The following is a 17,977-nucleotide window of genomic DNA, read 5'->3' on the forward strand; positions in this document are numbered from 1 at the left end:
ACTTCTGTCTAACAGTAGATGACGCTATTGTTTTAATATTTCAGGTGGTTTCTGCGCTGATTGTTGTACGGTACTGCTTTTCCAAGGCTGCGCTGTCCATCAGATGTCGGTCCATTCCGGCGTTTGGGAGCCGTTGATGCCAAAGGAACAGGCGATGTCGCGGGTCAATCCCGAGTAGCCGCGTCCACGATGCAGCAATCCTGACTACTTTCGTGTGTTGACGTGTTTTTTCTAACTGTGTGATGTTACGTGTTCTAACTCGGTTGTTAACAATATGGACTTTCGTTTGCAAGCACTTATTCTAATGCAGTATTTGGAAATTTTATTTTATGTTTTCAATCTATTTGTTATTGAGAGTGAGTTAAAACCATGTTTGCAGTGTCTCTACTTATTTGTGTGTGTCGTTGAGAGCGGTCCGTGGCGCAGATGCCGATGCTAACTCATGAAACCGCGTACGCAGTTCACCAGATATCGCTGTTTCTGACGGGATTAGTAACAGCTGGTTGGTATGCGATCAATTTTTCGTGTCCATTGTTGCAAAATTCAATCCACGACAGACCATATCGGACATGATATTTACGTTATTATATCAAGTCTCTTGGACTGTTTACACCAGAGGCCTCAAACTCAAATGTGCTCGCGGGCCAATTTCCTGCTTTTTGATGGCGCCGCGGGCTGCAGCACCAACCATAGGGGAATTCAATGTCTTTCCAAGTAGGCCTTATTTGACGGGACTTTGCTGACTGGCATTTCACACACATCGTGAAAATGTGATTAACTATTGTGAATTCACGCCTGGCACGAAAAAATCAAATTTTGATATATTTGAATAAAATTGTTGCTGTAGCTTACTTGGCGTAGTTGCTGTATATTTAGTTATAGACACCAAAGCACAGTACAAATGCATCGTAAAACCTGTCGCGTTAAAATTTTGCAGCTAGTGGACATTTGACTGTCACAATAGAATATTTTAGAATTTTACCAAGATTGATCTGATATCAGAGCATTGTAGCAGTATACACATACAGCCTAATCCGGGTTTCGGGCATGCATACTGCCGATAACTAGGGTATTGATCAATTCATTACCAAAGTCAAATTAAATCAGCGTTAGATTTACCTTCGAGTATTGGGACAGATCCATAACAACTAGAATATAATGATTACTGTGCCATAGCATTAGATATGTCAATTCGCCGAAGAATCTATTGGTTTTACAGCTTTGAAGGCTACGACTACTTTATACTCGCAATATTTATTGGCTATGGTAACCAGGATAAATATACCCTGGATGACACAGGATGTAACTACCTATACATCAAGAGGGTAACGTATTGCCAATGATTGTCATACCGAGTTGCTTAGATATCTAAATAAGCTACGCAACACAGGCTAAGACCTTTTGATATGTTACTATTCCCTACACCAGTTTGATAGCTTTTTGCGTTACGGGTCACGAATCATGAATCATCAACGGGTCATGTTTTACTATAGATAACTAACCGCAGGTTAGTTATCTATAGTTTTACCTTCTTAAACAAGTAGTGTGACGTAATAGTTGCTCTGCCAGTGCGTAGCAACTTTTGAAAGTAGTGTAATACTGAAGTTTGATAAGTAGTATCAGGCTTCTGGAGTAGTTTTACAGCGAATTTCCAGTTCTCAAATTAAATATAATATTTGGCAGTTATATATATTCTCGAATACTTCGAACTCCAAAATGTTCTCGCGCGACGCATGAGGCCCGCGGACCGCCTGTTTGAGACCTCTGGTTTACACCTTCTATATCCGGTTTGATAGACTACAAATCTACATTTCTCACAAGTTGGCTGAAACGTAATTTTCATGTCCCTTGGAGTCTTGGCTTCTCCTAGAATCGTACTTGGTTAATCTTGTCGCGTATAGGCCCACAACAAGATTTCTGGTGTGTTATAGTACAGCGATTTCAACAGCGAAAGTTCGTTTGCGGCCCGCGAAGACAAACACGTAATTCCGAGTCTGTGACTTAGCTGATTAGTTTTACCCTATGATGTATAACTCCTTTCGCTTGGATGCCAGACAAGACACTAGCATAGTAGAACCAAACGGGGAACGTGAAATTTATTTTAAGTAATGTAATGCTGTTCGTGGTATTAATGCAGTTTTTTCGACTAAAATGGTCAATTGCACCAGGCCTACATTCTTTATTACGATTCGTATCTGCTCAGTGCTCACTTGTCTAGCACATCCTGCTTCTAGGCTGTCTACGACATGGCTTTCGCGGGTCAGATGTAGAGGAGAGGATAGACCTCCTTCCGTCTTGATCAATTAACTTTTCTGATTTGGTCATAGTGTCCTACTTTCCCGATTCCAACATATGGTAACCCCAGTACTGCTGGGGTCAAGAACGGATTCTGAATTCAGACTCGTACCCGCAACCCATTCTTGTTGTAGCTGTGGAAGTGTGGATCGTACCGCTCGCACAGTATAAATTTTGAAGTCTCTGGAGAAGCCATAGACCGCAGGGCTTAGAACTAGCCTAGTTGGTTTGCTAGTATAACTATATACTCAGATTTGGGTATAGTTATATTTCCATCACGTCATAATTTGAGGGATAGATGAGTGAGGTGTGTAAATCATGGGCTAGAATCCATTATGGAAGAAAGGATTGAGTTTTCAACGTATTAACTAGAAATCGACGATTTGGAAGACACGTGATCCATATTTAACTTCTGTTTTCTCAGAAATTATCCTAGACTCTTAGCATCTAAAACGAAACTAAAAAAAAAATGGGTGACTGGAATTCTGGATTGCTCGGGTGCTTCTCCAACTGCAGCCTTTGCTGCTTCGCCAATATTCTGATGCCACTCACTGTCGGAACGATCGCAGATGTTGAGGTCGGTGCCAAACAACCGGTCTTGTGGGCCATGGCGCTCGGCGCCCCCGTGTGTCTTCTCGCCCTTCTCAGAACCAGAGTACGACAGAAGCACGGCATCGAAGGTTAGTCATAGCTCTTTCCCGGTTTCTCAAAACGTTTGCTCAAACAACTTCAAATGGCAGGATCCTACACGGGCGACTGTTGCACCAGCATCTTCTGCTCGCCTTGCGTTCTGACACAACTGGCTCTTCAAAACCCACAAGTTTGCGACACGATTCTACCCAACGAACAAGACATGAACCGAGTCGCGAACGAGCAGTCGAGCTAATTTCCTCATCAAGTTCTTGTTGCATCACTGTGATTCAAAGTGTCATTTTCTGAGTTGAAAACCCTTCGTTGTTGTGGATGAATATTTAGAGAAAAAGCTTCTGATGCATGGAAAAATAAATTGTTGAAAAGTGGATTATATAGCGTGAATTTTTGGCGAGTATTGACATGTATTAGAATCGATGATTTCAGGAACGGCAAAGGAAGGTCTAATGCGCAAATATTCGTGTTTCTGTATTGTTTATGAAATGCATTGTAATTTATTTTTGCAGGCTATAGAGTTAGATCCCAGATAGAGTTTATAAGACAAAATGGGTGAATGGAATTACGGTCTGTTTGGCTGCTTCTCCAACTGCAGTGTCTGCTGTTTCGCGAATATTCTGGCGCCTCTCACCGTCGGTTCCGTAGCTCACGATGAAGTCGGAGCCAAGCAACCCATTCTGTGGGCCATGGCTTTCGCCGGAGCTCCTCCCTGCCTTCTTGGACTCTTGAGAACGAGAGTGCGACAGAAGTACGGGATCGCAGGTGCAGTAGACCATCTCCAACTCCATGGTGCTGATTGCTAACAAGCATGATACCAACTTTTTCAGGTTCGAATACTACCGACTGTTGCGCGAGTCTTCTATGCGCCCCGTGCGTCATCACGCAACTCAGTCTTCAAGATAAGAAAGTGAACGAGACGATCACGCCCATGGAACAAGACATGAATCGTGCTGAATAAAACCGGACCTTTTGCCAATTCTCCATGAAATTCAATTCTGCATTATCGATTTATTGCTAGTTCAACTTCAAGATCGGATACCTCAGTATGCATCATGAATCTAGCTCTGCACATTTCGCACATCTCAATTTGCAGCATCGGTATCAGTTTATAAATATTTTCATCATTTCAAAACACCACAAAAACTGCGATACAATGAAAAGATAGGAAGGAGCCGAAACGACTTGAAGTATAGTCTTTGAGAACAGACACCCACCTTGGCCTAGCTAGGCGAAGTAGAGAGAGGAAGCATGTAAAATGCACACTGAATGAAAATTAAAGCAGAGAATATAAAAGGCAAGCTACAAAATGAGGTGGCATGTGGCGGAATGCGAGATCGATATGTTAGGTCGTGGTCCGGTGATTCTGAAGGCTGACTAGTGTTCATTTAGAAGAGAATGCTTGTATTTTTCGACTTGGATGCGGACGCAGGACATGCTCGACGACTGTCTAATAGCCGGCGAGATGCTGTTCAACAATTGGGGCCCGGAATATACTTGATAGAGCAATATGCGTTTTCTTGTATTCCGTCCTGAGTTTGCTCTTCGTTAACGCGCGTGTGCCGTACTTGTGCGCTTTAGACTCCGAGGTGAAATAGTCGTTGAAATTTGAGGGACAGTGACCTCAATAGAACTGATACATAAACTTGGCAATTTCTAGCGTCCTCATATTTTATGTTTAGAACACCAAATATTTTGAGTAGCGATTTATCGGTTGCACGTCCAGGCCCCCTTGGGGCTTTATTGTCGATGATACGGATGATCCGATGCTGTAGTTTTTGTAGTGGGTCAATCGTATTCTTGCAGGCAGCACCCCAGCAAAGAATTCCGTATTATAGCTTAGATAGGAATAGAGTGTTGATAAGAGTATCATCATAGAGCCCTAACTGGCAGAGTGTAACTAAGGCGGCGGAACAGACACCATACATACCGTCGATAGTTGAGCTTTTGACAATCCATGCGAACGAATTTCGATCGTTTTTACAACTACTTTCTTACTTGAGTAGATTTAAAGTCAGTCAATTCTACTTCAAGTAGTATTTAGGTTGCTTATGGAAGAAGTACTTCAACTCGTACTTGAGTACATTTTTTCATCTCTACATCTACTTGAGTGGCTTTCTTGACTACTTTGACCACCTCTGGAGTTCTGTGAGAAAAATAGTCGGAGTCGGTACGTTTAAAGCAGCGGTTCTCAACCGGGGGTCCGCGAAGCAATTTCAGGGGGTCCGCGAGACCTCTAAATTTGTAAAATGGTTGATAACCCAATTTTTATTTTATTTTTTTCAATTTGAGAAAGCATGAGGCAGTTTCGCACCATAACTGCTAAAGCCCCATGACTCATATCATCATAATAATCGTCTGACTTTTGAACTATCGTAGTGTGGAAATTCATTTTCATTACCAATTCTCCGCCTGCTAATATACAAACATATTGCTAGACGTTTTGTTGGGGTTTGTGGAAAAAATAAAAATATGGAGATAGTAACGTCAATCAGGGCGACTTCGTAATGTCTGCGAAACCTTCTCGATTGGAAGTTGTCAGTCTCATCAAATTAGTGAGCAGTCGTTTGAAATAAAAATTTCCGAAGTAGGCTATTTCCCTCATTTGTCCCAATGCAGGGATTGAAACCTCGCCACGAAATCCATTTTATCCTGTGACATACATAACCACTATTTGAACAGCTTCTTGGAGGTACAGAACTTCAATATACAAATGATTAGTATATATTCATATTGAAATGAACCCGAATATTATCGGCTGACACTCGTCATAAATCGAACAATGATATACCTTCTTCTAAAGCTCGGATATCAGATTTGGCGCATTTTTAGTGCGGATGCCCTATCGACAAGGCTGATATTTTGATGAACAATGAGTGTTTCGGTGCTATCAAACCATTATACGCTCCAAACCTGAAATTCATATCACCAGTTATATTGGTGTGCAGCCTTGTCTTGTTGAATTTCAATTGTTCATGGTCGAAAAAGTTTGCTCGTAAATATATATGTAGACCCGAACAGAACAAGTCGTTTCATGACAGTCTTTTTCAGGTTGGAAAACTTGGATCCATTCTTTGGCGCATAAAATTTGTTTATTCTTTTAGATCAGGGATATCTAGAAACTAGATATCCCTGTTTTAGATTAGGATTTCACTTTGACGGTAGAAACTCTCTGCGGGCCGACCAAAATGCCGTCTGTATGTTGCCCGTCCCCTGCGCTAGATGCTATGTTCATAAAATATATGTTTTTTCATTTGGGTGACATAAATGTTGTGATCACACATCGTCGGAAGCGCTGTGCGATAATATTGCATTAGCCTCCATCTATCTTTGCGGAAATGTTTTTTGGACTCCTCGTTCATATCAAAACGAAGACGTGGATTTTCAAGACACGATCATGTACTTCAAGAAATACAGCAGCAACATTAGCTTTGAAATAATAAAAGTCTACCAATTTCTACATAAATAGTGTGATGTTATTTTCAAGAAAAATCATTATTTTGCTGTTTATCACAAACCTACAGTTCATATTCGCACAAGACAGATGAAGGTTGCACCATAATAGAGCTAAAATTGAAGTAAAACTTGAGGGGTCAGCGAGGGTCCGTGACGGTCAAAAGGGGTCTAACCCTAGCCAAAAAGGTTGAGAACCATTTGTTTAAAGACTCTGGAGTCGGACTATTGAAAATGTCTGGAGTCGGAGGTAAAATTTACCGACTCCACACCACAGCCCTGGTTTCCAGTCTATGTGCCGTGGGAGATTCTCATTAGGTGTGCCGCGCCAGTCTTGGGATTTTGGAGGAGCAATGTCTATATATAAAGTATAAGGCGCGAAACGATCGATATTTAAAACGCTGTCTCTACAAAATTGGCTGAGTTTTTAGCAGTGCGCTTTCAATTCCCATTGCAAAAGCAATCAACATTATACTACCATTTACATCTTCGTGGTTTTTCGAACATGACTTCGGTATTTTGACTGAAATTCAAATCTATAAACGAGAGAGCTCAATAACGATTAAATGGCGAGTATCATTTCAAAACACTGACAGAACGGTGTCGAAACGGGCATGTTTGTCAACGATGCAACCTCGTTTCAATGGTATAAGCAAGGTGCATTTGAGGACATAAATTACATCGTGTGCGATGCTCACACGCAACGAATGATATGACTTCACTCTATCGCAGACCTGGGCAAAGTGCGGCCCGCGGAGCTACTCCGAGTGGCCCGCGTGCCCGTTGCTTCAAATTCAAAATATGAAACCTACTTTTGAATACTGCTGCGTGGAATAAAACCATATAGGCTGTATAAACTGAACCGGAACGGAAATTGGTTTACTTTGAAGCCTCTTCAAGTGTTCAATGTTCATTAATATGCCCCGATTACACAGCCTGCGTCCCTCGCAGGCTCGCATGCGTAATCCAGATTCAAAATAAAGGTAATGTAGCAAAGTCGCCATTGTCACATTACGAATTACACGGCCTGTTCTTCAAATTGTTTCGTGATAGGCCACGTTTCCAAATACCTATTTCGTAAAACAAATCCATCCATGCTAGTTTTTAATTTGAGATATCGCATCACCGATAAAGGATGAACGGCCTGTCAAAAAGGAAGCCGAAAGCTAAAATTCAAAGACGGCATGGAGCACTAAATACAGGGCCGTAACTGCCGCACCCCAAACCCCACAATCGGGGGTTCTAGCTCGAAGGGGCCCTAACAAATTATTTCGTAAACTAACATAAATTAAAGAGTTTTTTGATATATTTACAAAATTTATTCCAATTTTCTTCGCGCTTCGCGCGATTTATCGTGGCTAGTTCTCTTGATATTGATACCCCTCTCCCGAAAAAAACGCCTAGTTATAGAGATCAGTATTTCGGCGTCGGCCGTTACGGCGTCACGACACATCAAGACGTTAACAATGACGTTTCGGCTAACATGCGACTCTGCGAAGTATGCTGCCAGAAAGCTCGGCGGCGAGGAAGACTTGACTAAAAGTACCGCCTCATCTTTGCCGGAATCGATATATATATATGCAGGGCCGTAACAGCACTTCGTCGATAAAACGATCTTCTGGAGGGCGAAGCCCGCCAGACCCCCTCAGGCTAGACGCTGTTTACCGCTACTTATAATCTACATCGGCTGTCCGTTTTAGTCAGCTCTTGTCGCCTAATCGCGCGAAAAAAATTCTATAATTCATGATTGAATCGATCATTATAATCGGGAATTGCATATATATTGCTATCAATTTTTATCCTCTCTCTGCTCACGTAATCAGATTTACCGGTTGAGCCGAGTAAGGTGTGTTTGAAAAGGTAGGACCACTCAATAATAATTAAACATCTGCGGAAGCGCGAAAATTTTCGATAATTCAATATAAAATAGTTCAATAAGATCGGGAATTGTATATTGCTATCAATTGTTATCCTCTCTCTGCTCACGTAATCAGATTAACCGGTAGAGCAGATGAGTGAGGCAGGGTTGTAACCAAGTCACGAGGCTCCGAGTCACAAGTCAATCTCACTTTTATATTTTTGACTCGAGTCAAGTCCGAGTTATGGTATTATGACTCGAGTCCAAGTCATTGTGTTGACTGCTCAGTTTCCAGTTGAAGTCTTCCTAAACCCGCTTTTTAAACTCTGTTTGGTGATATTGAATGGTTCCCATTTATTAATATATCAATTTTCCTCACTTTTAGCAGTTTCTGGTCGCATTTTCAAGCACCAGTACCAACAAACGAAATTCCAATAGTGTGTTGGCTTCGAAATTACAATGAAATGTCGGTCTTGGCCGTCTGAATCTCGAGTCAATGACTTGCTTCGAGTCATGCGCAATGACTCGAGTCATTTCCGTATTTTGAGAAAATGACTCGAGTCGAGTCATCTGAAAATCGTGACTTGAGTCTGACTCGAGTCGAGTCATGACTCGAGTCATTACAACCCTGGAGTGAGGTGTCTTGGAAACTGTAGGGCCCGAAAATAACAAGTATAAACATCTTCGGACGGGCGGACCCGTTGGTATGACTTCGTTACATGATGTTATTTCGTGACCTCCAGTGTGCTGTATCAAAAATATAGAATCGCCCAAACGTAAGACGCTTCAACCTGGTATTTCTTCACTGGCATATAATTCTTCCCTGCGGGATGGTATTTGTCTCGTGAGGTTCAGATTGCCAAGACAGGAATATTCGGCGCCAGTCATTTAGGCGCCTACGGTCAATTATACCAGTATGTATTTTGTATACATACGTAAGTTTTGGGCCAAGGTTTTCACGCTGCCGATCGTTCTGGCACACTTCTTGGAGTCGCATGTTACAAGGCCTAAAACTTTATATGTCTTCATGCGTGGTGGCGCGGTAATGGCCAACGCCGATATGCCCACTTCTATAAATCTTGCGTATTTTATCTTGGTGGAAGAGTACCCAATAATTAAGGTATTTGGAAACTTGAAATTTTTGAAAAAGTTGCATAAATTTTCAAAAATACTATATAATTTATGCTAACTCACTAAACAATTTTCGGCCCCCTTCGAGCTCGCCCCCCCCCCCCCCCAATTGGGGGGTTTGGGGTGCGGCAGTTGCGGTCCTGTATATTTGTAGATTTCACCAAGCCGAAACTGGTCGGAAGGCAACGATCAAGACAATAAGCTTTGTAGTATCCATCCCAAATACCTTTTTAATGTCTTAACATTGTTTCGAATTATGGCGGAAAATAAATAGATTATTGGTTTTTGTTAATGAACTGTCATGTTCTCATTATCTAATACCAACGCATCCACTGAGCCGCATTTATTAGCGATGTAATTCACTGCTTTCAATTTAGAAATTAATAGGCTACGCTGGAGAATATAGCTAAACATTTTGACTCGGCCCGCCAACGTATTTTCTGTTGCTCATTTGGCCCGCAGAGAAAAATAATTACCCATCATCATCATCATCATTGGTTTATTACCAATTTTATCAGTTCAATACACCACAAAAATGCGATACAATGAAAAGACAGGAAGATGTCGAAGCGACAAGGAGTAGTCTATGGAATCTGACACCCACCTTGGCCTAGGCGATGTAAAGAGGAGGCATGCACACTGAATGAAGGTAAAGAAGATAGTATAGAAAAAGAAAGCGACAAGAAATCGGGCGGCATGTCATGGGAAGCGAGATCGATAGGTCAGTCGTGGTCCGGTAATCTTGAGGATGGACTGTATTTATTTAGTAGTAATTGCTTGTATTTCGACTTGAATGTTGGCATGCTCGTCGACTGTCGGATGGCCGGCGGGATACTGTTCCACACATCAGGTCCGGCATATTTGATGGAGCGATGATCTCTTCGGTCGATCATATGATATTTGGACGACGTGGACGCGCGTGTGTTGTACTTGTGCGCTTTTGATTCAGAGGTAAAGAAGTCATTGAAATATTCGGGGCAACGACGGCAGTGAAACTGGTACATAAACTTGGTGATTTCTAGTTTCCGCATATCTTCTATGTTTAGGACGCCGAATCTCTTCAGCAGCGACTTATTGGATGGGCAGCCAGGACCCTTTGGGGCCCTAGCTATGATTCGGAGTACTTTATGCTGTAGTTTCTGCAGTGGCTTGAGTGCAGTTTTACTGGCAGCCCCCCAACACCCCTTCTCTATCGCATTGCTAGTGAATATAAAAGCCGTACCCCACGCAATTCGAGCTATTTTCAAAATAGCTACCCGCAACATTTGAAATATACTTCGTCTGTATCGACGAGTAATACAGACGAGTCGTGAAACCTATTACACTGGTCAGCTTTTCTTACTGCTCAGGAGCGCCGATAAGCCATTTGATGCCCGCACACATCAATCGCATTAAACCGTGAAATAAGGTATTAAAAGCAATTTGTCTTCTCTGGAAGTGTGCAGCGAGCGTATTTTCGAATCTCACCGTTTGCCACAAGCTGAAGAAGTTTGGGAACCACTAGTTTAAGGCCTGCCCAGGATTGTAGTTCAACAATACGCTCACTGTTCAAGTAGCCAAAGTCTCATTCATTTTAAAACGGCTCTCAGTGTACGGTCGATTTCACGTTTTTTTCTATGTTAGGGATTTCGGTTTCCCAGCTTTAGCACCATCCCTATCTAACGCGCTATTGATCAAAATCAACCCAAATATATTTTCCTACCAGACTCCGAGAACTTCTAATTCTAGTTGTGTAATTAAAGCAAATGGCCGGTAATCTAATTTATCAAGTGCTTCGTCGCTCTGATTCTAATCTAATATTCCTGAAATTGCTACAGCAGAACTGTGTCGCGCGAAACAATCCAAGCTCGGTGTACAGTAATTTGCCACCCTATTGCTTGTGAGAATCGACTCCGATTTGGCACGAACACAACTTGATTCAGTTCCCAAGTGTTCATAAATTCAGTGATTCTAATTTAATAATCTGCTCTACTCTAGTCTAATTTAAAAAAACTGTAGCTAGAATTCGAACTCTAATCATATTTGGAAACGTTGAAAATTATCTAGTTGTTAAGGTCCTACCACGAAGACTTGATAAAGCTCCAACTCCCCTACATACGTTGGGTTCGGCTTTCTTCTTGGTACAGCACTTAACAGCATTATTACGACAGTTCTGATATTTATAGTGACAATATCATATTTGGCATCTGAGATATCGAAACGTTTGGATTCATTCGTCTTCAAAATCTTCTTTGTGAATTTTAAACAGTTTTGCGAGTTCTCGGTAGTCGTCGTGTTCTTGTTGGTCATGAATGATCTGAAAATAGACGAAAATCAAAAACATGTATGCTGCAGCATTTGCGTGTCCACGGAAGAAACCTTTCTCGCAATTCCAGTGCGCCCGAAAATGTTCCACAGCAGTATCCCGACGACTTTCTTTTGTCGCACGTAGAAAACTACACCCTTGCCGAAGTCTTCCGAGTCAACATTGGCTGAAGTCACGCGAATAGCAGGTTCTGCCGCTTCTGTACATAATAGAGTTCAAAGGCTGAAGATGGATGAAGCCCTACGATCTTTGGCCCACACGCAGACTACAACTACTGGATTTTCAAAATAACTGACTAAAACACATCTAAACAGATTCAATTCAATACGAATTAGTGAATTGCAAATGAGCTTAGAGTAATTGGCGATAGAGTAGTCATTTCAAAAGGTTTCGAGTTTGAAATGGGACATGTTTTGACCCCTAAAACCAACCCCTGGCTACGCCACTGTTGGTAGTGATGACTAGCAATGGCAAGAACATCACACAACAGTAGGGCTACCATACGCCCTCTTTGTTGACTTTTTTGAGAATTTTGGTTATATTTAGGGCAAAATTAGACTGAGATACAGTAAATCAGCATTGAAGTAACGCTCCAGGGAGATGAGCTGGAAAGCCTTTAGTCAACTACCGGAAAATGTGAAAGAAAAACTGTAATTCAGGGTTTGAGCCGGAATGATTACCTATTTTTTTAGTCAACCGACCACAAAGTGGGAAAAATTTACCATTTTTTCAGGATATTCGTCCGATATTGCAAGTTTGAAAATTTTTGAGAAAGTGTCCTCTCTTCAGATTTCCGAAATATGGTTACCCTACACATCAGAAAATCGGTATCACGATCCAAACAACTAGTTGTTCTACAACTAAATTATTTTTAAAATGCGCAACTAGAACTAGTCGCGTTTTAAAATATGTAACTAGAACTAGAACTTGTCAAAAAAGCAGTAGATAGTTGACCATCAACTAACTACACCGTCAGTTTGTACAAGTCTGCCCCACCCTGTTCAGACCGTACGCCTTCGCCAGTGGCTTCTGCTGCAGCGCGTGGCGTGTCGGCAGCCGTGGCTTTAGCAAAGACTCCGACAGTAGGCAGTTTGGCGTCCACAATTCCAATGGCTTCATATCCCACATCGGGACCGAGATCGGACCTGAAACGTCTGTATGTTTACTTGCTGGATAGATGACGATTGGCACAGGACATTTACCAAAACATGGATTGGTGCCAGTATGGTTTACCGGCACCGGTCATATTTTCTCCGGCCAATCTGCCGCTGACCACCGCATGGTCATGGTGCTCCACTCTCCTCCTTCCAAGCTTGATGTCGTAGAAACACGCTGCGTCTCCTGCCTACAATGGCATATGGGACACACTCAATAGTGGTCCGAGCAGGGATGTAACGACTCAAGTCGCAATTTTTCAGTGACTCGACTTGAGTCACTTTGTGTATCGACTCAACTTGTTATAAAGGAGACACTTATTGATGTTCCCACACCACTAGTAACATCATGAATTTAATTTATTATTCATGAAATAATCAACTTTCAATTTTACTGTCAACCCCACGAAATTGTCTAAACAAACGATGTTGAACAATTTTGACCATTTCCGACCAGTAGCGGCGAAGTGATTGCAGTCGAAAATTTTGGATTCGCAAAAACAGTGTTGACGATGGGTGATCCCAGAACTGCGAATGAAGAACTCAAACCACTTCACTTCTACCGGTTGGATTCGCATCAATTTGTTTTGCCTCGTTTTTGTAAATACCCAACAATTTCATGGGGTTGAACAGTATAATTTAAATTTTTTTTTTATAATAAATTCAAAATGTTCCAACTCCTGTGAGTTCACATCTGCCAGTTGGAATCGAGCAAACTTTGACGTGCAGCGTTATTTTAGGCAACCGAACTATTTAACCGGTAAATCCCCGGAATCCAGAGCAAAAAGTTAATTTTTAACAACCCGAAACGGCGATCTCTGAAAATCATTCCCCACTCACCACCCAGATATTGTTTCTCGCTTGCAACTCGGCATTAACCCGATACCCGCCTTGCGTTTCATCCACTTCGATACCTGCGGAAGCTGCCAGTTTCGTGTCGATGTCTAAACCTACGGCAACAACCAGATGATCGGTGGCGATCTGGAAAATGTCTCATTTCCTTGGGTGATTCCAACAATCGTGCGCCAATGATAGAATGAAATACCTTTTCTCCGTTACTGAGAGACAGCTGCACTTTGTCATTGTCTTCTGACACTGACTTGACGACGGAATGAGTGATCACATCGACACCCTCTTTACGAACTTTTTCCGTCGTCCACTTTGTGAGATATTCCGGCAGAACGCGGCCCATGTTGCCGGCTTCCGGAAAGATTTGCGTCACTTTCAAGCCTGACTTGGAGCCTATGAATGAAGGTGGACTCGTTTCGGGAGCAGCAAAGTCGAGTAGGAGGTCGCTGTCGGGTAACTTGAAAAGATTTAAACTTTTCCAAATCAGATTCGAATGGTAGCTACACTTATTTTTCCAAATTAGATTAGAATTCGAATGGTAGCTACACATTTTTTTCCAAATTAGATTAGAATTCGAATGGTAGCTACACATTTTTTTCCAAATTAGATTAGAATTCGAATGGTAGCAACACATTTTTTTCCAAATTAGATTAGAATTCGAATGGTGGCTTCACTTTTTTTTCCAAATTAGATTAGAATTCGAATGGTGGCTACACTTTTTTTTCCAAATTAGATTAGAATTCGAATGGTAGCTACACATTTTTTTCCAAATTAGATTAGAATTCGAATGGTAGCTACACTTTTTTTCCAAATTAGATTAGAATTCGAATGGTAGCTACACATTTTTTTCCAAATTAGATTAGAATTCGAATGGTAGCTACACTTTTTTTTCCAAATTAGATTAGAATTCGAATGGTAGCTACACTTTTTTTTCCAAATTAGATTAGAATTCGAATGGTAGCTACACTTTTTTTTCCAAATTAGATTAGAATTCGAATGGTAGCTACACATTTTTTTCCAAATTAGATTAGAACTCGAATGATAGCTACACTTTTTTTCCAAATTAGATTAGAATTCGAATGGTAGCTACACTTTTTTTTCTAAATTGGATTAGAACTCGAATGATTGATACACATTTTTTTCAAATTAGATCAGAATTACAATGATAGCTTGTTTTTAAAATATTAGAGTAGAATTAGAATGGAATGACACTGGAATGACAACTACACTTTTTAGAAAATTAGACGTGAATTAGAATGATAGCTACAGTTTTTTGTCCAAATTGGATTAGAACTGGAATGATTGCTACTTATTTTTTTTAATTAGATCAGAATTCGAATGATGGCTAGTTTTTTATTCAAATTTGATTAGAATTACTTGACTCGCAAAAACTTAAAAACTGAACTAAATTCAAAATATGAAAGAACAAAAATCAAGTCCAGTTCATAACAGCTCAGAGTTGATTCCCATAATCATGCAAGAGAATGGCGAATGTCTACACACAAAGCTTGGCTCTTTTCGCACGATACAGCTCACCTGTAGCAGTTTTAGGAAAACTAGAAATAAGAGTAGAATTAAAATGGGAGGATGTGACAACTTAAGATTAGAATTAGATTACTGGCATTTTTCTATCATTTGTCTGCATAGTCAAGTAGACTGATCTAGTTCCCATGCCTGTACGAGTCAACATTGGCGATCAAGTCACCTTTATGGCCAAGCGCGCAAGCCAGTTCGCTTCCCAAGAATCCTCCTCCTATCACAGTAACAGATTCTATTCCATCGGTGAGAGAATCCAAAGTCTCGAAATCGGCCGCCTAAATCAATCGATGATAACAAGAAACGTCTCGTGACAAACTTATTAACCCACCGTTCGAAAAAGCGTTGTTTTGTTGCCGTGATTTTCAAATACTGGCAAACTTTTCGGTTTCCCGCCGGTCGCGATGAGACATTTCTCAAATTTCACAATCGACCCGTCATCGAGAGTAACGGAATTATCTTTTACAGATATCGACAAAACCTGCGAAATGAGTATCATTGGGGGTCATTTCTAAGTGTCAGCTTGGCGGTCAGACCTGCACTAACTACCAATCTAGTTGCTTTAATGTCAACTAGCTACAGATTTTAAGAGTGCTTCTACTTCTAGTTGTACTGCATTGAAATTAGCACCAGAAAACATGTGTCTCCATTATGTCGTGTGGTGTTCTTGTAGCCATTACTAGCTTAGAGTCATTGCTAACAGTAGCCGAAACCCTGTCCATTTCAAATGCGAAATCCTGTCCTTTTAAAACGCCGCATGCAGCTATCTCCAATATTTTAGCTCATTCGCAATCCAGTATTATCAATTATCATTCCTAGTTGGTTGCGTTTTAGTTATTTGTGGATTTTTATAGGTCATAAGTAGGGCAATTTGTTTTAACATGTAAAAATTTGTCAGAATTGTTTACAAAGTTAAAATTTTCTTGAACTCTGCATTTCGTTTGTATCGTAGATATTTGCACTGTCGTTGAACTTATCATTTGACATTTTACAGCTTGTAGCCTGCTTTATAGGCCTACCGTTGTAAACGGCCAATTGTCTGCTCATTGTGAATCAATATCGGTCAAATGAAACAAATAATTTGACATGTGGTGTTATGGTCAACGTACTGCAATATCCCAACTGAAGCAAGACTGCGTGGGCATTGCATGGTTCTTATATCAAGAAGCGCATGATGAAAAATTGTAATGTAGACAACATTGTCAGAATGAAGCAACACGCTGTTGAACGTTCTTTCTCTATTCTTTCGTTGTATTACAACAAATTTTAATTATTTTTACCACAATACGTATTGTAACTACTGGAATTCTTCATAGGGCCAGATTTCGTTAACACTAGAACTACCGGAACTTCGAACTACCTAGAACTAGCTTGTGGCTTATTTGACGCATGTTGAATTTTCTTCGATTAAATGCATTCACCGGAGCTAAAAATCAGCACAAATCTCAACAAACGGCATCAGAAACCATTGTTTATTGCGCTCACAGCTACTTGCAATATTTTACATACACCTTAGTGCAACACTTATATAACAAATCGCCGTTTTTTGGCGTAACATATAAGTTTTGTTCTGGTGCGCATTTGGTATTTGTACACGTTCTTTAAAAATTTGAAGTAGGTTCCAGATCCGTTTTAGCCACATCACCATTCTTGGTTATTGCTGACATATCATAAAGCTTATCAGATAAGATTTGCATAATGCAATCTCGCAACTAATCCTTGATATGCATATTTTTATAGTATCGGCATTTTGGCAAGTAGAAAATCATTCACATTCTGAGAAAACATGCACGGACCAACGTCAACTTGTTGGTACCCTCATAGAATACTGCCTTCCAACCTGGCCAATAATATCCCCCTGGTTTTGTTTCGTTATAACATTTAACCGTCACTTGTTTCTTGTTTGTGTTGTTTCTGAAGGAAACAGTTACCTCCGGTTGGAGTGAACTCAATATATATGTGTACAGTACAACTTCGATCTCTACACTGGGATCTCGCCGTTACGCTTATCAACAAGATGATAGCTTTGAAAAGTGTGGCTACATGAAGCTGCCTGTGTTCCTTCTGGTCCTGGGTAGCTTCAAGCGACTTTTGACAATAGTGTCAATTGGGACTTCGTTTGCTTCTCCATGCGTATACATACAGCCACATTCACGTAACATTGTTTCAAGATGGATGACATCAGACTCTTCCCATTACTATGCTTGGCAAACGCATAGATTATAGAATAGGTGTCCTGTCCTATCCTTGCCTAAATATGAGACGCCCTTGTACAGATACTTGGTAGCAGCAGCGTCAACCACCTGATATTTTACCCCAATTATTTGTTGGCATTTCGACCATGTAATGAACGAAAACAGTATTATCTTTATCGAGTCCACACCTTTTTTTACTCCTTATGTCAATAGAAAGCTCATGACTCCCATAAACCTGTTCCTCGAGAGGGCCTGACTAAACATAATGCACCCATACCCTCAGTCCTCATATGCATTCAATTTACTAGATTCAGCTCCCTCTCCCCCCCGAGGATCCATCTCGTAGACCGGAGTAAAGGCCCTTTGTCCTAGTACAACCCTAGTATATTAGTATGAACAATACAGATATCGGCTTGGTCTAATGGTACATTTCAAATGTCATGTCCTGTAGCACGCTGAGCTTCAGAAATATAATATTACAAAGCTTTGGTGACTCGGAACGAGGAAGATCCAGGGCCTTCTATTACAAGGGATGTTGTTGCTAACACAGTTAGGC

The 17,977-nt window shown here is 41.0% G+C and overlaps 4 protein-coding genes and 1 long non-coding RNA gene across 6 annotated transcripts in view; 4 read left to right on the top strand and 1 right to left on the bottom strand.

Annotated features, from left to right (window-relative positions):
• LOC145457803 (uncharacterized) overlaps positions 1 to 851 on the top strand; it is a 28,239-nt gene extending 27,388 nt beyond the window's left edge. For both annotated transcript variants that reach the window (XM_080336095.1, XM_080336096.1), the window contains one exon: positions 45 to 851. The gene's annotated coding sequence lies outside the window, so the exon portion shown is untranslated. The remainder of the gene's footprint in view (positions 1 to 44) is intronic.
• A 1,837-nt stretch (positions 852 to 2,688) lies between these two features.
• Positions 2,689 to 3,316, top strand: LOC145457845 (uncharacterized). The gene is made up of 2 exons (XM_080336143.1): positions 2,689 to 2,975; positions 3,036 to 3,316. The coding sequence occupies exons 1-2, from the start codon at positions 2,765 to 2,767 to the stop codon at positions 3,179 to 3,181; spliced, it is 357 nt and encodes a 118-aa protein (XP_080192269.1). The 5' UTR covers positions 2,689 to 2,764; the 3' UTR covers positions 3,182 to 3,316.
• Positions 3,317 to 3,450: 134 nt separating this feature from the next.
• LOC145457847 (uncharacterized) lies at positions 3,451 to 4,012 on the top strand. Its single transcript, XM_080336145.1, has 2 exons — positions 3,451 to 3,705; positions 3,771 to 4,012. The coding sequence occupies exons 1-2, from the start codon at positions 3,492 to 3,494 to the stop codon at positions 3,899 to 3,901; spliced, it is 345 nt and encodes a 114-aa protein (XP_080192271.1). The 5' UTR covers positions 3,451 to 3,491; the 3' UTR covers positions 3,902 to 4,012.
• Positions 4,013 to 7,752: 3,740 nt separating this feature from the next.
• LOC145457856 (uncharacterized) overlaps positions 7,753 to 17,977 on the top strand; it is a 77,286-nt gene continuing 67,061 nt past the window's right edge. The window contains exon 1 of the long non-coding RNA XR_013920985.1: positions 7,753 to 8,239. This is a non-coding gene — a long non-coding RNA (uncharacterized LOC145457856). The remainder of the gene's footprint in view (positions 8,240 to 17,977) is intronic.
• LOC145457814 (apoptosis-inducing factor 1, mitochondrial-like) overlaps positions 11,478 to 17,977 on the bottom strand; it is a 91,720-nt gene continuing 85,220 nt past the window's right edge. Inside the window, exons 7-14 of the mRNA XM_080336109.1 lie at positions 15,558 to 15,707; positions 15,396 to 15,504; positions 13,887 to 14,083; positions 13,682 to 13,822; positions 12,890 to 13,032; positions 12,684 to 12,832; positions 11,741 to 11,886; positions 11,478 to 11,678 (exon numbers count right to left, since the gene is read on the bottom strand). Coding sequence (XP_080192235.1) covers positions 11,592 to 11,678; positions 11,741 to 11,886; positions 12,684 to 12,832; positions 12,890 to 13,032; positions 13,682 to 13,822; positions 13,887 to 14,083; positions 15,396 to 15,504; positions 15,558 to 15,707 — 1,122 coding nt within the window. The 3' untranslated portion in view covers positions 11,478 to 11,591. The remainder of the gene's footprint in view (positions 11,679 to 11,740; positions 11,887 to 12,683; positions 12,833 to 12,889; positions 13,033 to 13,681; positions 13,823 to 13,886; positions 14,084 to 15,395; positions 15,505 to 15,557; positions 15,708 to 17,977) is intronic.

The sequence above is a fragment of the Botryllus schlosseri genome, chromosome 15, assembly GCF_051294905.1.
Source record: "Botryllus schlosseri isolate E-star chromosome 15, Bs_hap1, whole genome shotgun sequence".
In the NCBI taxonomy this organism is placed as follows: domain Eukaryota; kingdom Metazoa; phylum Chordata; class Ascidiacea; order Stolidobranchia; family Styelidae; genus Botryllus; species Botryllus schlosseri.

What these genes read in the sequence shown, in the direction of transcription:
- LOC145457845 (XM_080336143.1), top strand. Translation starts at nt 2,765, where the DNA reads ATGGGTGACTGGAATTCTGGATTGCTCGGGTGCTTCTCCAACTGCAGC. An exon ending in ACAGAAGCACGGCATCGAAG is followed by an intron (nt 2,976 to 3,035) that starts GTTAGTCATAGC and finishes TTCAAATGGCAG; the next exon opens with GATCCTACACGGGCGACTGT.
- LOC145457847 (XM_080336145.1), top strand. Translation starts at nt 3,492, where the DNA reads ATGGGTGAATGGAATTACGGTCTGTTTGGCTGCTTCTCCAACTGCAGT. An exon ending in ACAGAAGTACGGGATCGCAG is followed by an intron (nt 3,706 to 3,770) that starts GTGCAGTAGACC and finishes CAACTTTTTCAG; the next exon opens with GTTCGAATACTACCGACTGT.